Source organism: Salmo salar, chromosome 22 (assembly GCF_965601325.2).
Source record: "Salmo salar chromosome 22, fSalSal1, whole genome shotgun sequence".
Taxonomy (NCBI): Eukaryota; Metazoa; Chordata; class Actinopteri; order Salmoniformes; family Salmonidae; genus Salmo; species Salmo salar.
In genome coordinates, this window is record NC_138312.1 from 17,448,690 (window position 1) to 17,475,186 (window position 26,497).

Below are 26,497 nucleotides of genomic sequence, written 5' to 3' on the forward strand. Positions count from 1 at the left end.
TATTCACTTACAGTGCATTCGGAAAGTATTCAGACCCCTTTCCTTTTTCCACATTTTGTTACATTACGGCCTTATTCTAAATGGATTAAATAAAAAAAATCTATGTTCCCACAATACCCCAGTGAAAACAGGTTTTTAGACATTTTTGCAAATGTATTTTAAAAACAGAAATATCTTGTTTCCTTAAGTATTCAGACCCTTTGCCATGAGACTCTAAATTCAGCTCAGGTCCATCCTGTTTCCATTGAACACAGTGGCCTCCATCACTCTTAAATGGAAGAAGTTTGGAACCACCAAGACTCCTCCTCGAGCTGGCCGGGGGGCCAAACAGAGCAATCGGGGGAGAAGGGCCTTGGTCAGGGAGGTGACCAAGAACCCGATGGTCACTATGACAGCGCTCCAGAGTTCCTCTGTGGAGATGGGAGAAACTTCCAGAAGGACAACTATCTCTGCAGCATTCCACCAATCAGGCCGTTATGGTAGAGTGGCCAGACTGAAGCCACTCCTCAGTAAAAGGCACATGACAGCCCGCTTGGAGTTTGCCTAAAGGCACCTAAAGGGCTCTCACGCCACGAGAAACAAGATTCTCTGGTCTGATGAAAAGATTGAACTCTTTGGCCTGAATGCCAAACATCCCGTCTAGAGGAAACTTGGAACCATCCCTACAGTGAAGCATTGTTGTGGCAGCATCATGCTGTGGGGATGATTTTTAACAGCAGGGACTGGGAGACTAGTCAGAATTGAGGGAAAGATGATGGAGCAAAGTACAGAGAGATCCTTGTTGAAAACCTACTCCAGAGCGCTCGGGACCTCAAACTGGGGTGAAGGTTCACCTTCCAACAGGACAACAACCCTAAGCACACAGCCAAGACAACGCAGGAGTGACTTCGGGACAAGTTTCTGAATGCTTTCTCATTATGGGGTATTGTGTGTAGATTGATGAGGAAAAAGGCTGTAACGTAACAAAATGTGGAAAAAGTCAAGGGGTCTGAATCCGTCCCGAATGCACTGTACGCTCTATTGTTTAGAGAGGCTACTGTCTACACGTACATAACACATGACAGAGGCACGATAGGATGAGCCTGCTTATGAGTCACTGGTGAATCTGTCCATTTAAGCTTTAAAATTAAGCTTGATCATGTCATTTCATGTACAAGCTGCTTTTATGAGTCAGCTTTCAATTGCAATATTAATTGAAGGCTCAATTCAATCCGTAGAGCTGAAGATATGTGCTCGTGTTTGAAATGTAAAGGCAATGTTCGCGCATTGGCGGAGACTGCATTCAGGTAAACGCTGCATATGTCGGCTCAATCAGAAATTACCTGTACATTTCAATCACGCTGTATCTTCCGCGATGTGGATTGAATCGAGACATGAGTGTTTGCCCTGTATTGGATGGTTGCTTGCCGTTCCAGATAAAAGATGTTCTAGCCGTGTACAGCACATCTTAGAAAAGTAAGCGGTTGAGAAGAATAAGTGAGAGAGACATAGCAGCCTGGCCTCAAAACCATACGTAACATACATTATGTATGTAACTATACCTACTAATGGTATAGTTACTTTAGACAGAAATAAAAGTAGGGAGGTTAGTCAGGGAGGATGGGTGGGCGTAATCTGCGACCGTCCAGCAATCTAAAGGTTGCGTGTTTGAGTGGCATAAGGTACAACTGTAGCATGTTAGCTAACCCTTCCCCTAATCCTTATTCTAATATTCACTTCATCTTTCATGTAAATTATCCTAACCTTTGTCGTTAGTTCACCTAACCATCAATGTAAATCTTCCCTCTTATTCTCCTTTGTACTGTAGTTACGAAGCAACAAGCAACCTGGTCTCAGAAAGACATATAATACTATACATCCTTCAAAATGTAGGGACCACATATTCCATGAGTATACTTTTATTACCATCAAAGTTATGAACTCAGTCAAGGAGTACAGTACAGAGCCTACAAATGAGAGACAGTCAGGACCTACAGGTGACCACTGGTCGAGATGACCATTAAATAGAGAAAGAAAAGGTACATCAGAAAGAGCATGAAATTAACAGACATGGAATACTAAATGCAGTGGCACTGAAACAAAGCATTGCTTAAGATTGTGTAACAGTATTTATTTGCGGTCATAAGTAAGAGGATGGTATATTCTCACACATTTTTTCAGATATTGCTGTTAAGCTTTTCATGGAAATCCAAATGTTCTGGCAAAATGAAGACATTGTGTAATGCTATATCTCAGTAATATATCTGAATATACATAGTCAATCAGTATATATATACACACACAGTACCAGTCAAAAGATTGGACACACCTACTCATTCAATGGTTTAGCTTTTTTTTTACTATTTTCTAGACATCAAAACTATGAAATAACACAAATGGAATCATGTAGTAACCAAAAAAGTGTTAAACAGATCAAAATATATTTTATATCTGAGATTCTTCAAAGTAGCCACCCTTTGTCTTGATGACAGCTTTGCACACTCTTGGCATTCTCTCAACCAGCTTCATGAGGTAGTCACCTGGAATGCATTTCAATTAACAGGTGTGCCTTGTTAATTTGTGGAATTTCTTTCCTTTATGCATTTGAGCCAATCAGTTGTGTTGTGACAAGGTAGGGGTGGTATACAGAAGATAGCCCTATTTGGTAAAAGACCAAGTCCGTATTATGGCAAGAACAGCTCAAATAAGCAAAGAGAAATGACAGTCCATCATTACTTTTAACAAAATGCAGTCGCAAGAAACGAAAAACCGCAATAATGAAACTGGCTCTCATGAGGACCGCCACAGGAAAGGAAGACTTGGAGTTACCTCTGCTGCAAAGAAACCACTAATAAAGGAATCCAATAAGAAGAAGAGACTTGCTTGGGCCAAGAAACATGAGCAACGGACATCAGACCAGTGGAAATCTGTCGTTTGGTCTGATGAGTCCAAATTTGAGATTTTTGGTTCCAACGGTCGTGGGTTTGTGAGACGCAGAGTAGGTGAACAGATGATCTCTGCATATGTGGTTCCCACTGTGAAGCATGGAGGAGGAGGTGTGATGGTGTGGAGTTGCTTTGCTGGTGACACCATCTGTGATTTATTTAAAATTCAAGGCACACTTAACCAGCATGGCTACCACAGCATTCGGCAGCGATACACTATCCCATCTGGTTTGCACTTAGTGGGTCTATAATTTATTTTTCAACAGGACAATGACCCAAAACATCTCCAGGTTGTGTAAAGCCTATTTGACCAAGAAGGAAAGTGATGGAGTACTACCTCAGATGACTTGGCCTCCACAATCACCGGACCTCAACCCAATTGAGATGGTTGGACCGCATAGTGAAGGAAAAGCAGCCAACAAGTGCTCAGCATATGTGGGAACTCCTTCAAGACTGTTGGAAAAGCATTCCAGGTGAAGCTGGTTGAGAGAATGCCAAGAGTGTGCAAAGCTGTCATCAAGGCAAACGGTGGCTACTTTGAAGAATTTAAATACAAAATATATTTTGATTTGTTTAACACTTTTTGGTTACTACATGATTCCATATGTGTTATTTTATTGTTTTGAAAAAAGCTAAATCATTGAATAAGTAGGTGTTTCCAAACTTTTGACTGGTACTGTATATATACAGTATATATGTTCTCGTAGGTGTCATAGACATGCATAAGCAATAGACGGGGGAGCAATAACTTTTATCTCTGATCAACAAAAAATGAAGTAGCAAATTTGATTTGACTTCCTGCCTTTCATTGAAAATAATTGCTCAAACTTTTCTTAAATACATACTTCCATAGAACGTGCAGGTGAACACAGAAGCATAGTCCCTTGACAACAAATGCATTAATATACTGTATAATTAAAGTGTGTATAATAGCTACTGTTTGCTGACAATAAAATCACTGTCTTGCTGTATCAAGGAAGGAGCCACCCTCTGCACAGATGGCTGGTACTGTAAACAGAAAGATGGGGCCCAAGTCAGAAGCATGACTAATATGATCTAGGCTCCACCTTGTTTGACACTGGCCATGTATTAGTTGACTAACTGTCTGGACAGGGTATCGACTGTTGTAAAAGTCTATAGGCTTCAACTTACAGGTACACACATGCACTTTATAGAGGACACCAAGAGAAGAATCACAGTTTCGGCAGCAAGTAGAATATTGCTCAACTTACAGTGATTACAGAGAACTCTTGCAGTACCTCGTTATTGACTGAAAGGGACCAAACACTGACTACTATTATGTTTTTGTTATTGTTATGAATATCTTGAGAATAATTAAACCTATGAATAAATAGATAAATAAACAAATACTTATGTTTGTAAAAATATGAAAGATGTTTTTAACACAATTGCTCTTAATTCTTCTGTTTCCTTTAATCAACAACAACTTGTAAAAAACAAAAAAGCTGGTGGGGGGTAAAAATGGCTTTTACAGGTGGTGCTTTTACACAGTCACAATCTAATGTTATACAACTGCGAAAAGAATATCATGCTTTTCCTTGTAGGCTAAATTATATTTATTTACAAACGGATCTATGTACTTTAGGATGTATAAGAATGAATAAGACAGAAGAACTGTTAAATCAGAAATGGAATGAAAAAAAATAAGAATTTTATAGAAATAGAAAAAGTTGATCTAATCGCATAGGATGTATGAAGATATGTTATGACTGAGGCCTGCTGTGAAATTCATAAAGATGAGCTACAAAATTAATTCTAGATGCATAGAAACTACTGTGTAACAAACACAACTCATTTAATATAACGTACATTTACAGTAGTGGCACTTGATGTACATTATATGAATAGTTAGAAGTCTATGGAATGATGTAGTCCATTTAAACAAAACATGAGCATCAACAATGCCCTCCACTTGGAGCCTAACGAACAGAAAGACCTTAATGTTTCCAGTTTAAAGGCAGTAGCAGGATTAGCACGTTCTTTCCACCAAGTGCTTCTAATTTTGAAATTAACAGCAACAGTTAAGAATGCATGCCGTTTTGACTACTTCTACAAAGGTCTCTATATACAGAATCTTTACACTGACAGCCATGTGGTGCTTTCCTAAGCAGAAAGCTGGCGAGGGAAAGGGAAAGGGGGATACCTAGTCAGTTGGTAAACTGAATGCATTCAACTGAAATATGTCTTTTGCATTTTACCCAGCATGTTGTGGATGCTGCCTTTCACTAACACTGGGCCTGCTGCATCCCCCAGTAAACATAATTGCTGCAGCACAGACAAAACTACTGATGAGTGTATACAACAAATAACAAAGAGAGCAATGTTCACCCCCCAAAAAGAGATCAAACAGGATCTTCCATGTGTAGAGAGGGGTGTAAAGGAGGAATGCTACAGATCATTATGTAAAACCAACACTACAAGAGCAAAGCCAAGCTGTTCATTACCTTACTGTATGCCATGATAATGCATTGGAATACTGTGAGAGTAAGACTGGGTAAAAACGTTCCCAAACTTGGCTCATTAAAGAGGAAATCAAAGCAGGTTTGGTACAATTACATATTTCCATATGCTTTAAAGGGGAGAGTTCAGAGGAAAATATGTAGCTGTTGGGCTGCATTAGACACAAAAAGCCCCTGTAAGGTCAGAGGGATGTTTCAAAAATACAGAATACATGTAGCCAGATCAATTCAACACTCAGGAAAGATAGGACAAAGGCTCTGTGAGATGTTACTCATGCTGCAAGTGAGAGAGATAAGTCAGTGTCACCATGCTAGTGTGCAGGAAAGACGATCACTGGGAGTGAAGGAGGACATAGGAGGGAGGTCATAGGAGGGAGTTCACCGTCTAACCCTGCTCATCATCAGCTTCAGTTGCTGGTTGGAGGGGAGTCGGGGACTCTCCATTACACCGTAACAACAGATCAACCTCCTCCGGGGCTTCCACTGGGGCCTCCACCGGGCTGGCCTCCTCAGGGGCCGGGGGTGGAGCTGTGACCTCTGCTGCACCTTGGGGAGTGGCATCAAAAGTCACAGCCTCCATGCCAGCAGGGGGCTCTGTGACAGCAGCAGGCTCCCCCTCAGGGGCTGCAGCAGAGGTAGCTGGAGAGGGGTCACTGAGAGCCTGGGGGTCTGCTGGAGCTGGGGCGGGTTCTCCTGCTGCAGGGCTGGTTGCTACTGCTGGGATGGTTGCCCCCGAGTCAGCACTCTGTTCTGGAGCTCTCAGTCGCTTCATGATGGTAGTAACCCGCACCGCTTTCTGTGGGAGGCAGTCGCAGAACACACTCAACTCAAGGCACCTAGTTACTATATATTTTAAAGCTTTTACAGAACATGTAGCCAATTCTAAAGCCTTATACTTGCACTGTCACCAATCATTTATCCCATTTCAAATTCTCAAGGCCCATAAAACATATATAGCAAATGTGTGATAGATAGTGTAATGAAACAGGCAGGGAGCAGGCCTTGAACCCTCGACCTTCTAGCCCGAAGCCCAGCACGCTATCGACTGTGCCGCGAAAGCATGCTCAAGCGGCAGAGTCGATATCCGCGCTTATAAACCCAGGGTCGTTACACTACTCCCTCCTTTTTAAAGAGCGCGTCCTCGCGACTCAACGTCTTATAGGAACACGCTCACCAGCCAAGCACACGCATGTTCGTGGATGCAAGGTTCAATCCCACTTCTGACACCAATGTAATGAAACAGGCAGGGAGCAGGCCTCGAACCCTCGACCGTCTAGCCCGAAGTCCAGCGCGCTATCGACTGTGCCGCAATAGCATGCTCAAGCGGCAGAGTCGATATCAGCGCTTATAAACCTACGGCCGTTACAATAGTTCCCTCCCATCTCTCCTTCAGTGATGAAGAACTGGAACAGATAAAAAGAGAGGCTTACCTTCCACTTAGCTTTGGCAAAGTTCTTCTCTATCTGTGCACAGACATTATCCTTAATATTCTTATTTGAGGCTGCATTTCCAGAAATCCTGAGGAGATAAAAGGGGAAAAGGCAACTTCACTATAATTGGGCTTTGTAATCATCTCTTGACATGTACAGTACAAGTGACAGCTCAGCAGATGGTGGTGAGTAATACTAATAAAACAACATCACTGACAACCTGTTTTAATGTATTTATTTATAAGAACACTCGGACACATCATACTTATCACGGACACATCATACGGACTCATCAATCAACTAGATTAATCTGGTTAATTTTCACTTCACATCTGGTATATCTCCTTAGTACTGTGGCCTTGTGGTATATCCCTATAGTAGGCTACTGTGTTAATGTGTATTTCCATACCACTCATGGTTGATGGCCTCCTGAGCAGTCAGCCTCTGATCCTGGTCTACCTCCATCATACGGGCGACCAGGCCTTTTGCTGCAACACAATAAAAGCAATATCTAAACAAACAGCAGTTACAGTTGAAGTCGGAAGTTTACATAGACTTAGGTTGGAGTCATTAAAACTCGTTTTTCAACCACTCCACAAATTTCTTGTGAACAAACTATAGTTTTGGCAAGTCGGTTAGGACATTTTTCCATTAATTTTTCCAACTGTTGTTTACAGACATATTATTTCAATTATAATTCACTGTATCACAATTCCAGTGGGTCAGAAGCTTACATAAACTAAGTTGACTGTGCCTTTAAACAGCTTGGAAAATTCCAGAAAATGATGGCATGGCTTTACAAGCTTCTGATAGGCTAATTGACATCATTTGAGTCAATTGGAGGTGTACCTGTAGATGTATTTCAAAGCCTACCTTCAAACTCAGTGCCTCTTTGCTTGACATCATGGGAAAATCAAAAGAAATCAGCCAAGACCTTAGAAAAAATATTGTAAACCTCCACAAGTCTGGTTCATCCTTAGGAGTAATTTCCAAACACCTGAAGGTACCACGTTCATCTGTACAAACAATAGTATGCAAGTATAAACACCATGGGACCATGCAGCAGTCATACCGCTCAGGAAGGAGACGCGTTCTGTCTCCTAGAGATGAACGTACTTTGGTGCGAAAAGCAAAGGACCTTGTGAAACAAAGGACCTTGTGAAGATGCTGGAGGAAACAGGTACAAAAGTATCTATATCCACAGTAAAATGAGTCCTATATTGACATAACCTGAATGGCCGCTCAGCAAGGAAGAAGCCACTGCTCCAAAACCGCCATAAAAAAGCTAGACCACAGTTTGCAACTGCACATGGGAACAAAGATCGTACTTTTTGGAGAAATGTCCTCTGGTCTGATGAAACAAAAATAGAACTGTTTGGCCATAATGACCATTGTTATGTTTGGACGAAGAAGGGGGATGCTTGCAAGCTGAAGAACACCATCCCAACCATGAAGCACAGAGGTGGCAGCATCATGTTGCAGGGGAGCTTGACTCAAGTTACCTGACTCAGTTACACGAGCTCTGTCAGGAGGAATGGGTCAAAATTCACCCAACTTATTGTTTGAAGCTAGTGGAAGGCTACCCAAAATGTTTGACCCAAGTTAAACAATTTAAAGGCAATGCTACAAAATATTAATTGAGTGTATGTAAACTTCTGACCCACTGGGAATGTGATGAAAATTCTCTCAACTATTATTTTGACATTTCACATTCTTAAAGTAAAGTGGTGATTCTGACTGAACTAAGACAGGGAATTTTTACTAGGATTAAATGTCAGGAATTGTGAAAAACTGAGTTTAAATGTATTTGGCTAAGGTGTATGTAAACTTCTGACTTCAACTGTAATACTCCTGATGGAATCAGAAAACAAACAGGATATGCTTTTGAACGTGAAAAAGTGAACAGATAAAATCCTCCCTTTTGAATTTCTGTTTACCCAGTAAGCTGTTGTTTATAGTCCCCTGTGTCTCTACTTCATCTTAAAAGTACCTGACTCTGAGATGTCGTCCCAGTACGGAGAGTCAAACTCATAGTCCCCCGCCAAGATCTTCCTGAACAGGTTCTTGTCGTGGTTTTCATAATCATCATCATCAGTTTCCTCATAGAAAGGAGGGTTGCCTGAAAGCCTGAGGGCCACAAAACAAAAGGAGCTCTTTATCAGCTTGTATTGTTATACCATGTGCACAAATGTCATGTAAAGATTTGATGTATTGCAGTAGGTAATACTCTAAAAATAAGATACCCGTACTGCTTTTGAGCATACCATGTGGAGCACAGTGATGGTCTCTTTCAGTAAAGTACAGTTACCATTCCTGTTGTCCGTCTGTATAATTCCAAATCTCCCATCCTCTGAGTAGACTCACAACCCACCCTCTTGCAGTAGTATACAGTGGTTCTTCCTTTAAAAGTTGCGTCATACTGCAGCACACCTTGCGGGCTGGCGCAGAATTCTATGGCACATTATTTAATTGTCAGCCATTGTTACCATTAATACTAGTTAGTGCTAGTTAGACCAACAGAGGGCATCTTTGAGAAGCATTTGATAGCCTTTAATATTGGCTGTACCTGAGAATTTAAAACCTTTTTTTGTAAGAACATAGTATATGGGATTGATTTTAATAAATGTAACTTAATGCATTTGATTAATATTATGGTGTTTCTATTCCAAGAAAAATGAAAAATTAAACCCTCCGCGTTTCCCTTAGGATGGGCCGGAAAATATGGCAATGTACAACGTGACAGTAGGGAGTAGGCTACTAAGAGGCTAGTACTAAGAGCATAACATTTCCACACCCTAATTGTAGTCTAACATACACCCAAACTGAAATATTTTTTATATTCAATGACGTGACTCTCCGCCAATAATTAGATTTAGAGGATTGGAGGATTCTAAATTAATATCTAAGGGGCATTTTTCGTTAGGGCAAATCTGATCTGTGAGAATATCTAAGGGGCTTTTATATAATTCTAAATTAATTAATAATAATTGATTGTTTAAAAATAACTATATTTTGGAGATGATTTTGTTTTAAAATAACCTAAATTGAGTGAGAAAAAGGCCATTCTTGAACATACAGTAGGGTGAGACATTCTTACTAATTTGTAAATAAAGTCCGTTTGTTATTTAGAATTATTTATTTCAGTTTTTAGAGGGAGAGAAACCAAAAGACCACCGTCACCTCATGGGTGTCCCGGGCGCGGCCGGCACGGGTGTCAAACCAGCATCTGCAGCAACGCAGTCTGTTTAGGCCACTCGGGAGGCCCCATCCACAAAGTTTTTAATGCTGATCAATTGCCTTGCACAAAGTATCAAAATACAGAGAGGTGTTGGCAAGAGTCTGTTGTCCTCCTAACAGCCCATAATGGACTATTATAATACATGGTGTCCAGGTCAGGATAACCAAAACATTTCTTTATTAAAGACTTTCAGAAAGAATGTTGGTACTTATTTATTTTGATCCAAAGCTATGAATGAGTGAGTCACTCAGCTTTATGTAGGTGCTGAGGCTATATGACCGCGCCATCAACTTGATTATTTAGCAGACATCACTTGCTTATATTCAGTCAACACATATATCTTAAGAATATCATGGAATATAATTGAACATTTTAATTTCTCTTAGAATAAAAACCTTAGTGTAACAACAGTTTTAGTAAGTAATACTGACGAGTAGAAACCAAAAAATAAGTGTATTTTTCAGGGTGTGCACGTGCAGCACAGAGGAATAGCAATTCTTACACTATTGTTCTAAATTCAATCATCTTCTTCATCCTCATCATTCAGTTCACTGAAATTCAATTTTTGAAGTCGTGCACAATTATCAGTTTCTATTTGGTTTATGTCACCCATTCATTGTCAGTTAGAGACACATTAGCGCCTTGGGACCCAAAAGTCAGTGCTCTAACTCCCCCTTGAGGTGGTCTGGAGCAATGAAGCAGTGACGCAGGGTACCGTACTAAACCACAAATTACCTCTAAATCCTGCAGCATAATCTCAAAACTTTTAGTTGAGCAACCGCTGTATATGGGCCCATGGCTCCCTATGCTGATAATCAAACCACTCACAGTATGTACATGATGACACCCAGGGCCCAGCAGTCCACTGGCCTGCCATATCTCTGTCTCCCAACCACTTCTGGTGCTGCAGGGACACAAACACAGTTAAAGATTCTCTCTTTATATCAGTAACAAAACAATACAATATACAGCAAGGTCTCTGTTGAATTTTTTGTTGATGTTCTTCTCACATATGCTTTCCTGCACTCCCATAAACTGCTCCCCAAAACCAACTCTCGAAGATACTCACTGCTCCCTCTCCCAGGCAGTCTGTGCTCCCCCTTAACCAGGTACTAATCCCTCCCCCGCTCCTTCCCCAGTCCTTACCAAGGTACTCTGGCGTTCCACAGGGGTCTTTGATGAGCCCGGTCTCCAGCTTTGCCAGGTGGAAGTCACTGATCACTATTTTGGAGTGCTTCAGGCGGTTGAAGTACACCAAATTCTCCAGCTGAGAAAAGGAACAGGGCGACAGCCGACGTTTGCCCAAGTTTTGCTAAAGTAATCTCATTCAAAACTTACACAGACTTAGAGCAGACTTCATCATTGGTAAATATTGAAGCAGTCAAACTCTTACTTTAGCATCACACAAGTGTCTAAAAATGACAGTCCAATTTTTTTTGATCAAACAAAGCAAGATCAGTGTGGTGTCAATCTGATCAAGTACATTTGCATAATACATTTGCATTATAAATGTGCCTTTTCAGAAAAGTTTGCCTAAAAACACAGTCCAAGTCAAAGGTTTGGACACACCTATTCATTCAAGGGTTTTTCTTTATTTTTACTATTTTCCACATTGTAGAACAATAGTGAAGACATCCAAAATATGAAATAACACATATGGAAAAATGTAGTAACCAAAAAAGTGTTAAACAAATCCAAATATATTTTATATTTGACATTCTCATTTTTGGTCAAATAGCCCTTACACAGTCTGGAGGTGTGTTGGGTCATTGTCCTGTTGAAAAATAAATGATAGTCGCAAACCAGATGGGATGGTGTATCGCTGCAGAATGCAGAATGCTGTGGTAGCCATGTCGGTTAAGTCTGCCTTGAATTCTAAATAAATCACTGACAGTGTCACCAGCAAAGTACCCCCACACCATCACACCTCCTCCTCCATGCTTCACGGTGGGAACCACACACAGAGATCATCTGTTCACCTACTTTGCGTCTCACAAAGACAACAGCAGTTGGAACCAAAAATCTCAAATTTGGACACATCAGACCAAAGGACATATTTCCATCTGTCTAATGTCCATTGCTCATGTTTTTGGCCCCAAGCAAGTCTCTTCTTCTTATTGGTGTCCTTTAGTAGGGGTTTCTTTGCAGCAATTCCACTATGAAGGTCTGATTCTGTCACACCCTGATCTGTTTCACCTGTCTTTGTGTTTGTCTCCACCCCCCTCCAGGTGTAGCCCATCTTCCTGATTATCCCCAGTGTATTTACAGTGGCTTGCAAAATGATTCACCCCCTTGGCATTTTTTCTATTTTGTTGCCTTACAACCTGGAATTCCTCTTAAACTACTCGAGTGTTGCTTTAGCAGTATGCTTATGGACATTGTCCTGCTGGAAGGTGAACCTCCATCCCAGTCTCAAATCTCTGGAAGACTGAAACAGGTTTCCCTCAAGAATTTCCCTGTATTTAGCGGCATCCATCATTCCTTCAATTCTTACCAGTTTCCCAGTCCCTGTCGATGAAAAACATCCCCACAGCATGATGCTGCCACCACCATGCTTCACTGTGGGGATGTTGTTCTCGGGGCGATGAGAGGGGTTGGGTTTGTGCCAGACATAGCGTTTTCCTTGATGGCCAAAAAGCTACATTTTAGTCTCATCTGACCAGAGTACCTTCTCCCATATGTTTGGGGAGTCTCCCACATCCCTTTCTTTAAGCAATGGCTTTTTCTGGACACTTTTCCATAAAGCCCAGCTCTGTGGAGTGTACGGCTTAAGGTGGTCCAATCTCCACTGTGGAGCTTTGCAGCTCCTTCAGGGTTATCTTTGGTCTCTTTGATGCCTCTCTGATTAATGCCCTCCTTGCCTGGTCCGTGAGTTTTGATGGGCGGCCCTCTCTTGGCAGGTTTGTTGTGGTGCCATATTCTTAACATTTTTAATAATGATTTTAATGGTGCTCTGTGAGATGTTCAAAGTTTCAGATATTTTTTTATAACCAACCCTGATCTGTACTTCTCCACAACTTTGTCCTTGGACTGTTTGGAGAGCTCCTTGGTCTTCATGGTGCCGCTTGCTTGGTGGTGCCCCTTCCTTAGTGGTGTTGCAGACTCTGGGGCCTTTCAGAACAGGTATAGATATACTGAGATCATGTGAGACTTAAATGGCACACAGGTGGACTTGATTTAACTAATTATGTGACTTCTGAAGGTAATTGGTTGCACCAGATTTTATTTAGGGGCTTCGTAGCAAAGGGGGTGAATACATATACACGCACCACTTTTCCGTTTTGTATTTTTAAGATTTTTTTTTAAACAAGTTATTTTTTTCATTTCACTTCACCAATTTGGACTATTTTGTGTATGTCCATTACATGAAATCCAAATAAAAATATATTTAAATTACAGGTTGTAATGCAACAAAATTGGAAAAACGCCAAGGGGGATGAATACTTTTGCAAGGCATTGTATACCTGTGTTCTCTGTTTGTCTGTTGTCAGTGCGTCTTGTCTTGTCAGGTCTTACCACCGTGTTTTCCCATCTCCCTGCTTTCTCAAGTTCTGTTTCCTAGTTTCCCTGGTTCTGACCATTCTGCCTGCCCTGACCCCGAGCCTGCCTGCCGTTCTGTACCTGTCTGACTCTGACCCGTTTACAAACCTCTGCCTGTCCTGACACCGAGCCTGCCTGCTGTTCCATACCTTATTAATTCTGCCCTGGATTACGGACCTCTGCCTGCCTTTGACATGTCTTTTGCCTGCAACCTGTTTGGGTCAATAAAGATCTGTGACTCTAGCTGTCTGCATCTGGCTCTTCTCCTGAGTTCTGATAGATTCGCACAGTCTCCTCTGAACAGTTGATGTTCAGATGTGTCTGTTACTTGAACTCTGTGAAGCATTTATTTGGGCTGCAATCTGGGGTGCAGTTAATTGCCGATTTCTGAGGCTGGTAACTCTAATGAACTTATCCTCTGCAGCAGAGGTAACTCTGTGTTTTCCTTTCCTGTGGCGGTCCTCATGAGAGCCAGTTTCATCATAGAGCTTGATGGTTTTTATGGCTGCAATTGAAAAAAACTTTAAAAGTTCTTGAAATCTTCCGGATTGACTGACCTTCATGTCTTAAAGTAATGATGGACTGCTTTCTGCTTATTTGAGCTGTTCTTACCATAATATGAACTTGGTATTTTGCCAAATAGGGCTATATTCTGTATACCACCCCTACATTGTCACAACACAACTGATTGGCTCAAACGCATTAAGAAGGAAAGAAATTCCACAAATTCAATTTTAACAACTGTTAATAATTGAAATGCATTCCAGAGAATGCCATGAATGTAAAAGCTGTCATCAAGGCAAAGGGTGACTACTTTGAAGAATGTCAAATATAAAATATATTTTGATTTGTTTAACACTTTTTTCGTTACTACATGATTCCATATGTGTCATTTCATAGTTTTGATGTCTTCACTATTATGCTACAATGTAGAAAATAGTAAAAATAAATACAAATCCTGGACTGAGTAGGTGTGTCCAAACTTTTGACTGGTACTGTATATATATATACCCAATATATATATATATACCCAATATATATACTTCAACCCAATTAAACAAGTCAAAAATGTATTTAAAAGAACCAGTGGCGTTTAAAATAAGCAGTGGCGCTCAACATTCAGGCGTTTACAGAATATTGTAGTCCTCCTCTTGGCCATCAAAGGGCCCAGGGCTTAGTACCTTGAGGTTCCTGTGGACAATGTGCAGTGAGTGAAGATAGGCCACGGCCTCCAACACCTGACGGACCACATTACTGGTGTCGCGCTCTGAATAGTAGCCCTGGTCCAGGATCCAATCAAATACCTCTCTGCCAGTAGCACTGTGGGGAGAAAGTGAGTGGCATGAAGCAGAAGCATGGTGCTGACCTACTGTAGGTGCTTTGAGCCTGACTGTCTCTGGTTCAAATAATTCACAGATCCTTTCTAATAATACAACTTCATTTGATGTCTCTGACACAGAGACACTTTGTGGAAAAATATGTTTGCATTACTATGCAATTACCATAGAAATGACACCTTGCCAAGGGCGAATACATCAACATTTGACGAAATCACAGAATCACCAAACATGCTTAATGTGATTATTTCTGATGGTTTATCTCATTATCAGAATAAAAGACCCACAAATCAATGCAATCCTGGAGGATATGAGTATCATATATTTTGTGAATTTGTGAATCAGTCATATAGACCCCAAAACAGATTTAGAGTTTTATACACTGCTGGAAAGAGGAGATTATTAGCTTCAAAACAATTCAGAACTTGTGTACTAACTGTTCATATTGAGCACAGCATAGCTAGTTACAACAGAGGTCTCCCTAATCAGCTGTTTAGAGAAAATCACCCCCAAAGTTTGTTGTTGGTTTTCCGATTGCAATCTGCACGTCGCAATGCAAGTCCCACTGTATAAAACATATTATTTGGCATCACTTGTAGCTGGCTTGCTACTTATTTAACAGTTTGACGAGATAATGTACTACTAGCTAGATAATATGTTTAAAAATGAGTTTGTGGTTGTATTTGCCAGCTAAACAGCTAGTTAGCAAGCTTGTCAGTTGACTGTTAGCTAGCCATTGACTCGATTTGAAAGGTGGATCTTCTTATCATCTGAGGCTTTCAAAGTGTACTGAAACTATGATTTCGACATTCAATTGAATTGGGTTGGCTAGAAAACATGTTGTTCTATTGAATTCTGTTTTAATCCAACAACAGGCCATGCCAATATTTTTTACGAAATGTGCAAGTTTTATGCTAATGCACTAGCACGACTTACGACTGATTATGATAGAGCATGTCACATTTAATGTTTCTATGGTAATGTATCAAATCCCCAAGAACACAGACTAATGAAAAAATGGAGCATGCAGAAATGAATCATATCTGAATACCAAATGAAGGCTGCAGAAGGGTGGTTCAGAGCTGTGCTCATATTTACAGGGCCTTAGGCTACTACAGCTCATTCCCTATAAGTGCACAATCAACACATAGACCCCTGCTGCCACAAAAACAGGAGCACAATCTCAACCAATCAGATAACTCAACTCACAGTTCAAGGAAGAGGAAGTACTCTTTTCTGGTCTCATAGAAATCCACCAGCTGAAGAATATTGGGGTGCTTCACCCTGGAGAGAGCAGGCCACAGGGGGAGAGAGGAGAGTTAGAAGGAGTGTACAGGTGGAGAGAAATGGGAGTGCCTTCATTGAGATACACAGTACGGTATAACGGTATAATAATGCTGATGAATAAAACACAACGACAGTCAACCATGCCAAGAGGAACAGCAACCATGTGCAGGGAAGAAATGCAGCAATAAACATAATCAATTTAATTCAAAAAGAACAGTGAGATCTGCATGCTTAAACATCTGAATTGATGAGGGCATATATGTGCAATCAAGACCACGCGGCATGGCGTGTGGCGTGTTTGGCGTGTTTGACCGTGACCACGATAACAACTGCACCGGCTAAGAAACTTCATGGTGAGTTTTGTCAGCGAGGCTAAGAGCAATGAAGAGTTTAATGCTTCGCATAATGTGTTAGACAACATGGAAACCATTGGCCGTATGTGGTCTGTGTGTTGCTGGCTTTCAATGGTGCTTCAGGGGATTGGACTGATGGAATGGTATATTTTCCATTCACTGAAAGTAATGGCCGCCAACCACAAGAAGATTGATCAAATCCTTCAGTTCCAGAGTTTGAAGAAACCAATTGAAATAGCGAGCCCTATGAAGGTCATGCTTTTGTGTATCGGGAGAAAAGACTCCACGTATTAGATAACCAACCCTTCAAGAAATGACACTTTCATCTTCCATTACGTGCATTGGCTTTTTCATCTGTATTCTTTGAGGTCCCTACTGTCTGCAACAAATTGTTTGATAAGGCTCAGGTTATGCTAATGTTTACTGGAGAGGGAGGCAATGAAAGGGAGGCTGCCACACACTGATGATGAATAAGAAGCCTAATGTGAGAAAAATATTTGAGGATTAACAAGTTTAACAAGTTGGAGTAAATATTGCTACCCAGTGTGATCATTCAGTGGAATGTAGTTTGCTTTACTTTTTCATAAAAAATGCTGCAGACATATTTTGTTTTCTTTGTTCTTTGCTCTAATGGTTGTCAGCAAATTCACATAGCCTCGTAGAATAATACACCATCTCTTATGAAACAAAAAGCATTTACAGAGAATAGTTTTGTGAACGCAGATGCAAAATGACAGAAAGCAGAGTTTAAAGTTCAGAACAAAAACTCACATCTTTAAAATAAGGATCTCGTTTTTTGCAGCCTTCCGAACTTTCCTTCCATCCTTTTTCAGGAACTTTTTACAAGTAAACATTTTCAGTGTATTTTTGTCCTTGGCCCTGAAGATCTCACAGAACTCCTCTCTGAAAAGGAAATGCACAAAACCACACATTTATAAAGATCAAAAGTACATTTAATGGATTTCTAAATAAATGTTGTAAAGCCCTTGATTACAATTTCATAATTATTGGCCATGGTAACAGCATCCCTAGGTGGACTTGAATAAAGCATTTGTCTGTATTTAAGTCTTTTTTTAAAGTGAGTTAATTTTCAAATTATCTGGTTCCATATTGGACAAAGAAAAACCCAGACTAGAGGGCTGATATTGGGTTTACTGTATTTCCTGTTTGTTCAGTCAGGTGGACTACTAAGAGTATACTTACGATTTAACAATCTGTCCCAGGTCATATTTATCTGTCACCTCTGAGGGATTGTTGTAATCCTTCTTTTCCCCGAGCGTCAAACAGCCAAATGGCATGGCCAATCCTGCCCTGAAGGAGAGCGAGAGAACGACCTGGTATCATGTAATGTCACACACTGTTAGCCATTAGTGTACATTATTACACACCACATCAAACAGAATCCCTCAACCATGAAATATTGCACTGCACTGGTAGCGAGAAAGTCTTTCCAGAGTAAAGGGACTGATAAACAGCCAACGCCAGCTGATGCTATCACTGTTGAGCCGATTGTTTCACTTGACTACTGTAACAAGCCTTTGATAATCCTGTATTAACAAACACCACTTTGATGGGCTGCTGAGCGTGATGTGAGGAGCTGCTAGGGGACTTAACTTTAAAAGCAGATCTCATTTACAGCATGCAACTGTGTCAGTCAGCACCAGGGTTCCTTTGAGGAGTCTGAACTGGGGATCCGGGTGCTAAAGGAGGCAGAGCAGGAGAAGAGAAACACTAATGCAATTGTGCTCACTCAGCGAGGCTGCCAGTGTGCCACAGCAACAAGTGAAGCATTTCCAATTAGGGAAGAGGAGTGAGCGATTATGAGCAGAGCATCCGAAAACACAAATTAAAGCACTTTATGAGCTCCGCATCACACTTACAGATCTAATTTCAGTACTGCTTTTCTCTCTATCTAACAGCACTGAGTGAAACTGAAGAAAACCTAACTAAGTTTACTGCTGAGAATCAGGATTTTATGGCAAGCTTAATTGGCATGTTATTTTTATGTTTGTTGGGTAGTTTGTATACTTTCTTAAAGACCGGATCATAGAGTCTAAAGACCAGATGGTAACATAAACTCAGCAAAAAAAGAAGCCTCCCTTTTTTAGGACCCTGTCTTTCAAAGATAATTCGTAAAAATCCAAATAACTTCCCAGATCTTCATTGTAAAGGGTTTAAACACTGTTTCCCGTGCTTGTTCAATGAACCACAAACAATTAATGAACATACACCTGTAGAACGGTCGTTAAGACACTAACAGCTTACAGACAGTAGGCAATTAAGGTCACAGTTATGAAAACTTAGGATACTAAAGAAGCCATTCTACTGACTCTGAAAAACACCAAAAGAAAGGTGCCCAGGGTCCCTGCTCATCTGCATGAAATTGCCTTAGGCATGCTGCAAGGAGGCATGAGGACTGCAGATGTGGCCAGGGCAATAAATTGCAATGTCCGTACTGTGAGACGCCTAAGACAGCGATACAGGGAGACAGGACAGACAGCTGATCGTCCTCGCAGTGGCAGACCATGTGTAGCAACACCTGCAGAGGATCGGTACATCCGAACATCACGACAGGTACAGGATGGCAACAGCTGCCCGAGTTACATCAGGAACGCACAATCCCTCCATCAGTACTCAGACTGTCCGCAATAGGCTGAGAGAGGCTGGACTGAGGGCTTGTAGGCCTGTTGTAAGGCGGGTCCTTACCAGACATCACCGGCAACAACGTTGCCTATGGGCACAAACCCACCGTCGCTGGACCAGACAGGACTGGCAAAAATTGCCCTTCACTGACGAGTCACGGTTTTGTCTCACCAGGGGTGATGGTCGGATTCGCGTTTATCATCGAAGGAATGAGCGTTACACAGAGGCCTGTACTCTGGAGCGGGATCGATTTGGAGGTGGAGGGTCCGTCATGGTCTGGGGTAGTGTGTCACAGCATCATCGGACTGAGCTTGTTGTCATTGCAGGCAATCTCAACGCTATGCGTTACAGGGAAGACATCCTCCTCCCTCATGTGGTACCCTTCCTGCAGACTCATCCTGACATGACCCTCCAACATGACAATGCCACCAGCCATACTGCTCGTTCTGTGCGTGATTTCCTGCAAGACAGGAATGTCAGTGTTCTGCCATGGCCAGTGAAGAGCCCGGATCTCAATCCCATTGAGCACGTCTGGGACCTGTTGGATCGGAGGGTGAGGGCACGGGCCATTCCCCCCAGAAATGTCCGGGAACTTGCAGGTGCCTTGGTGGAAGAGTGGGGTAACATCTCACAGCAAGAACTGGGAAATATGGTGCAGTCCATGAGGAGGAGATGCACTGCAGTACTTAATGCAGCTGGTGGCCACACAAGATACTGACTGTTACTTTTGATTTTGTTCACTTTGTTCAGGGACACATTATTCCATTTCTGTTATTCACTTGTCTGTGGAACTTGTTCAATTGATGTCTCAGTTGTTGAATCTTGTTATGTTCATACAGATATTTACACGTTAAGTTTTCTGAAAATAAACGCAGTTGACAGTGAGAGGACGTTTGTTTTTTTGCTGAGTTTAGTTGTTTTAAGAGTCTGCAATAATGGGATGTTCATTTCCTTTCCTCCTTCATTTCATTTCCTTTCCTCTAATAGTGATGCTACAGTATGCAGTCATGAAAAGAAAGGAGGGTATGGACAAATTTTGACATAGTTCCAATGCAGCAACTTTTCGACCACTGTGACTCTTCTCCGCAGCCTCTGCAGTATGCAGTCATCCCAGCTATGAAGTGGTCAGTTTGGAGAGAATCTGGATAAGTGAATGACTTAATAGCTCTATTTATAGTATCTCCCATTGTCTGAAATATATTATATTGTGTTCGATGTTAGAAGGCCCAATAGATAACATCTCATACCTTTGAATAGGGAAAATGTTATTACAATTACCTTGGATCATCTATCCCAATATTTCCCTGATCTGTCTGACATGGTTGTATGGCACACCAGGAGTGAATGTCTCTATGCACACACAATATCTGACTATGAGCTATTAGTGAATCAATTATTGTCTGTGAGAATAAATTGGATGGAGGAAACCAGAGAGAGCGAGAGAGAGATCAGTGAGCGAGAGCAGCCAAGTGAGGGCAATCTGTTCAAAAGAACCCTGTGAACTGACTGGAAAGTCAATCAGAGACATCTGAAATGCGGAGAGGAAACGGTGCTCTCTCTGAGATATGTTTTTCATTTGAGGAGAGAGCCTGTGTTGTGTAGCGCAGGTGAGGCAAAGCGTTGACCTTTCTCTGCTCAATCTCTCCCTCCGTTAGAGAAAGAGACTCCTGCAGGAGCATCATTTAATTGAGAGCAGAGCTGGTCTGGCAGGCCATGCCATTAACAAACGCATCAGGAAAAAATATATTCTACTAATGCACATACAAGACTATAAAAGGAACATGTTCATTCCCCAAGTGGCAATAACAGCCAAAGAGACAGAGAAAATTATAAAGAAAGAATGAGACAGACAGACTGAGAGAGAGAGAGAGAGAGAAAGAGAGAAGAGAGAGATTAAATAAAAGCCTGTCTGTTACGGTTCTCTTTTTTATAGCTCTGATTAGTTCTATTGGATGCTGCCAAGGTCAAATTCAGGTCCATTAAAGTAACACGTCTAATCAAACATGAATAATAAAAATGGAAGTGATTTCAGATAAGATTTTTACTCTCAGTCACTCTGAAGTCACTCAACACACGGGTTCACAGAGAGTGTTCTTTCTTTGATATCTAACTGCAAACGCAAAACTATTTCCATTAGAGAAAAAAAGACATAGTACTTATTCTTAGAATCTCTGAAAAAAGGCTAAGAATGAACCTAAAGCACCCAAAGCTGCTTCCTTTTTATATTGATTAATTCACGTAGACGCCAGAGGCACAAGGCAGAGGTATGAAATATGCAATGACGCAATGTAATAGCACATTTGGATTGACCACCATCAGCATTATCCAGCATTATCTTCCTGTGTTCCTACCTTAATCTTCCAACGGGGAGAAGCGATCGATTGTGTGAGACACTTTACAGCACTCTGCAGTGTGACCCTTACCCAGACAGCAGCCCTGCAAGGGGGGCTTTCTATATCCCTGATGTTTTTTTGCAGACACAGCAAAGAATTATGGGAAGGAAAATTGATAACGATAAAGAGCAAGGGTTGTTAGAAGCAGCATGCTTTTTCCAATGAGGCAAGGTGATGAGCAAATTAGAATTTTTCTCCTGCCCATTGAAATCGATGTGAAACTCTCTTACTTCATGTTTCGGGATAAAGCTGAATTAAGTTTAACACAAGGTACTGCAGTAGGGGATTGTTTTACAACCCAGACAAATGGTATCTGTCTGGGTAGGAAAACTCTACTTACAGGAGAGAACAGCCTTCCTGCCTAATCCAACCATGACATTTTTTTGTATTTTTCGGTATTTTATTAGGATCCCTATTGCAGCAGCTACTCTTCCTGGGGTTCACACAAAACATGAAACCTGACATAATACAGAACATTAATAGGCAAGAACAGCTCAAGGACAGAACGACATTTTTTATTTTAAAGGCACACATAGCCTACATATCAATGCATAAACACAAACTATCTAGGTCAAATAGGAGAGAGGCGTTGTGCAGTGAGGTGTTGCTTTATCTGTTTTTTAAAACCAGGTTTGCTGTTTATTTGAGCAATATGAGATGGAATGGAGTTCAATGCAATAATGGCTCTATATATTACTGTACGCATTCTTGAATTTGATCTGGATTTAGGGACTGTGAAAAGACCCCTGGTGGCATGTCTGGTGGGGTAAGTGTGTGTCAGAACTGTGTGTAAGTAGACTATGCAAACAATTTTGAATTTTCAACACATTAATGTTTCTTATAAAAAGAAGTGATGCAGTCAGTTTCTCCTCAACTCTTAGCCAAGAGAGACTGGCATGCATAGTATTTATATCAGCCCTCTGATTACAATGAAGAGCAAGACGTGCCGCTCTGTTCTGGGCCAGTTGCAGCTTAACTAGGTCTTTCCTTGTAGCACTGGGCCACACGACTGGACAATAATCAAGATTAGACTAAACTTGAGCCTGTAGAACTTGCTATTTGGAGTGTGGTGTCAAAAAAGCAGAGCATCTCTTTATTACGGACAGACCTCTCCCCATCTTTACAACCACTGAATGTATATGTTTTGACCATGACAGTTTACAATCTAAGGTAACGCCAAGTCATTTAGTCTCCTCAACTTGTTCAACAGCCACACCATTCATTACCAGAACTTAAGGAATGATTTCTAGAGAGAGCTGCCCTGCGGTACACCACACTTTACATGTTTGACACTAGAAAAGCTTCCATTAAAGAAAACCCGTTGAGTTCTATTAGATAGATAGCTCTGAATCCACGATATGGCAGAGGTTGAAAAGCCACTTTTTTTCAAGAACAGGTTACTATATATCAAAGGCTGCACTGAAATCTAACAGTACAGCTCCCACAATCTTCCTAATATCATTTTCTTTCAACCAATCATCGGTCATTTGTGTCAGTGTTGAGTGAAATATACCTTTGTTATCTACTTTTCTTTCTTTCTCTAGCTCTCCACTGTTCCCTGGGCGCCGAAGACATGGATGTCGATTAAGGCAGCCCCCCGCACCTCTATGATTCAGAGGGGTTGGGTTCAATGCGGAAGACACATTTCAGTTGAAGGCACTCAGTTGAACGCTGACTGGGTATCCCCCTTTCCTTTCCTTTCCTTTCCTTTCCTTTCCTTTCCTTTCCTTTCCTTTCCTTTCCTTTCCTTTTTCTCTCATGCATATGGACAAAGTCTGTGAAATTGGTGCAGTGTTGTCTGTGCTCTCTCCCTCTCTCTTTCCTCCCTCTTTCTTGCACACATTCCCACCATTCTAAGACGAACATTCTTGACATTCATTTATTTCATCCGTCCTGAACCCTGGGGATTGCTGTAGGGTCAGGACGACTCTGATATGGCTTTCCATCCCTGGAATTGAGTGGCTATGATACGGTCAATATGGAGGGCTAGGGACAACAACCGTATGGACTAAAAAAAGACTGGTGTCAGAAGGTCGCTGATGTTCTAATGTTTGCCGTTTACTGTCTCGCACTCCAATGAGAGAGAGGGTCACCGAAAATAAAGGCTATGAGGGCTTGACATGTTATTACTCCACATCAACCCAAACCGGCTGCGCGCATGCACAATCGTGCGCCATCGTGCATACATTTATTTTGTCCCCCCACACCAAACGTGATCACGACAGGCAGGTTAAAATATCAAAACAAACTCTGAACCAATTACATTAATTTGGAGACAGGTCGAAAAGCATTAAACATTTATGGCAATTTAGCTAGCTGGCTTGCACTTGCTAGCTAATTTGTCCTAGTTAGCTAGCTTGCTGTTGCTAGCTAATTTGTCCTGGGATATAAACATTGAGTTGTTATTTTACCTGAAATGCACAAGGTCCTCTGCTCCGACAATTAATCCACACATAAAATGGTCAACCGAATCGTTTCTAGTCATCTCTCCTTGGCTTTTTCTTCTCTTGACTTTATATTGCGAATTGGCAACTTTCAGAAATTAGGTGCATTACCGCCACTGACCTCGTTCGTCTTCCAGTCACCCACGTGGGTATAACCAATGATGAGGAGATGGCACGTGGGTACCTGCTTCTATAAACCAATGAGGAGATGGGAGAGGCAGGACTTGCAGTGCGATCTGCATCACACATAGAACTGACTTCTATTTTAGCCCTTGGAGAAGCAGACGCTCGTTGGTGCGCGCGAGCAGTGTAGGTGCAATAATTGAATAATATAGATTTCTAAATGTATTTTGCAACGCACGCGTACGTGACGCGAGCGGTGTAGTCAGCCTGTAACCATGACATTGAAATACATGCTCTGATGGTGTGAGTGACTTTGAAAAGTATTCTTATAAGGAGCAAAACTGATGTGCTTGTTCCAGCATTAGCAACTTGAAATACAATGAAGATGGCAGAAAAGAACCAATCAAGCATTAAGTGCAGTGGAGTCTAGCGCAAATTGAAGAGAGCCTACTGTATTCTCTTGAATTGGCCTTTTAGATTAACAAGTAACGTGATAATTGCAGGAAAATTGCCACTGTGGAGACAGGCTAGAGAATGGTGTGTTGCTTTCTTAGTGTGAGGCTTGAGAGTGTGATGGAGAGGAGAGGGGAGGGGACCAGGCTAGGGGCTGGCGGGCTTGCTGGCTGGTTAAGTGTGGGCTGAATGTCAGTGCTGTCAGAGGCAAAGCAGGCCCAGCCAAAGATCACCCCTGGCAAACAAATTAAACGCTGCAACTAGCCATAAAGAAGTAAACCAAAAGGGCACCATATTTTCTGATTCACATCCACAACATCTTCCGGATGGCTCTTTATGCTCCCTGAGATGTTTTGTGTGTTTAGTCATAATCCTTGTGGCTTGAATAAGTGCACTGCTAGCAATAGAGTATGGCAACAAAACAATCAATTACAGAGTTCTGACGGACTTCAACGGTACACAATGTGGACAATATCCATATAGTACAATCTTTCCATACAGTAGTACATACTTTCCAGAGCCTATTTCTCTAGCCATGTATACCATATGAGGTAAGGGCCTCGCCCACCTTCCCTGCAACCTTACTGGAGACAGAGAAAATGCAAGGGTTTCATAAACACCTTTTAATACCTATCACAATGTCTAAATGAAATGAAAGTTGCCCAACCAATTCGGTGAAATCTAATTTATTTTTACCAAAGGCAATACAAAAGTGAATTATTGCATTTGCAACCATTACGCTGTGAAGGGTAAAGCTGCCTTGCACGCAGATATGCTAATGGACTGTTTTCCAGCCTGGTTGTATAACAGAAAAAAGTCCTAAATATGTCATGGATGTCTCCGATTCAAGGTGAATCAGCATTGAACAGCTTCAATGCGCCTTGCCATAGATTCTGGAAGTCTATTGGAGGAATGCAACACCATTCTTCCACGAGAAATTCTATAATTTAGTGTTTTGTTGATGATGGTGGAAAATATTGTCTCAGGCGCCGCTCTAGAATCTCCCATGTGTTCAATTGGGTTGAGATCTGGTGACTGAGACATATACACACACGCAAGCACACACACACACATCTGAGTTTCCGTTAGGAAAATATGGCGCCGGACATTTGACCGGCAGCATTTAAATTCACCAGACGTTTAAGAAATTTACCGAAACCTTATGCATTGGTTGTGTAACCTGATTAGAGCATCCACCCACGGTTCTCAGAATGACAGAAATCACATTTAGTTTATGGTAATTCATCTTAAAAGAACATGCAACTCGGATGCAACGGCGTGCATCATTTTTACTGAATTCCGATGAGCAATTTGAAGATGGTAGAGTACAGCCTTCCTGCCTAATCCCACCATGACATTTTTAGGTATTTTATTAGGATCCCCATTAGCTGTTGCAAAAGCAGCATCTACTCTTCCTGGTGGTCCACACAAAACATGAGATAATACAGAACATGAATAGAAAAGAACAGCTCAAGGACAGAACTACATACATTTTTTCAATTACATATCAATGCATAAACACAAACTATCTAGGTCAAATAGGGGAGAGGTGTTGTGCAGTCAGGTGTTGCATTGTCTGTTTTTTGAAACCAGGTTTGCTGTTTATTTGAGCAATATGAGATGGAACTGAGTTCAATGCCATAATGGCTCTATATATTACTGTACACTTTCTTGAATTTGTTCTGGATTTGGGGACTGTGAAAAGACCCCTGGTGGCATGCCTGGTGGGGTAAGTGTGTGTGTCAGAACTGTGTGTAAGTACACTATGCAAACAATTTTGAATTTTCGTGCCGCTCTGTTCTGGGCCAGCTGCAGCTTAACTAGGTCTTTCCTTGTAGCACTGGGCCACACG

At 41.4% G+C, this 26,497-nt stretch overlaps 1 protein-coding gene across 1 annotated transcript in view; it reads right to left on the bottom strand.

Moving 5' to 3' along the window:
• Positions 1-1,882: 1,882 nt before the first annotated feature.
• The window catches only part of LOC106582866 (caM kinase-like vesicle-associated protein), a 94,263-nt gene continuing 69,648 nt past the window's right edge, over positions 1,883-26,497 (bottom strand). The window contains exons 2-11 of the mRNA XM_045705730.2: positions 17,793-17,900; positions 17,361-17,492; positions 16,159-16,233; positions 14,794-14,932; positions 11,219-11,339; positions 10,901-10,976; positions 8,825-8,961; positions 7,244-7,322; positions 6,835-6,922; positions 1,883-6,200 (exon numbers count right to left, since the gene is read on the bottom strand). Of these exons, the coding sequence (XP_045561686.1) occupies positions 5,790-6,200; positions 6,835-6,922; positions 7,244-7,322; positions 8,825-8,961; positions 10,901-10,976; positions 11,219-11,339; positions 14,794-14,932; positions 16,159-16,233; positions 17,361-17,492; positions 17,793-17,887 (1,353 nt within the window). The 5' untranslated portion in view covers positions 17,888-17,900 and the 3' untranslated portion in view covers positions 1,883-5,789. The remainder of the gene's footprint in view (positions 6,201-6,834; positions 6,923-7,243; positions 7,323-8,824; positions 8,962-10,900; positions 10,977-11,218; positions 11,340-14,793; positions 14,933-16,158; positions 16,234-17,360; positions 17,493-17,792; positions 17,901-26,497) is intronic.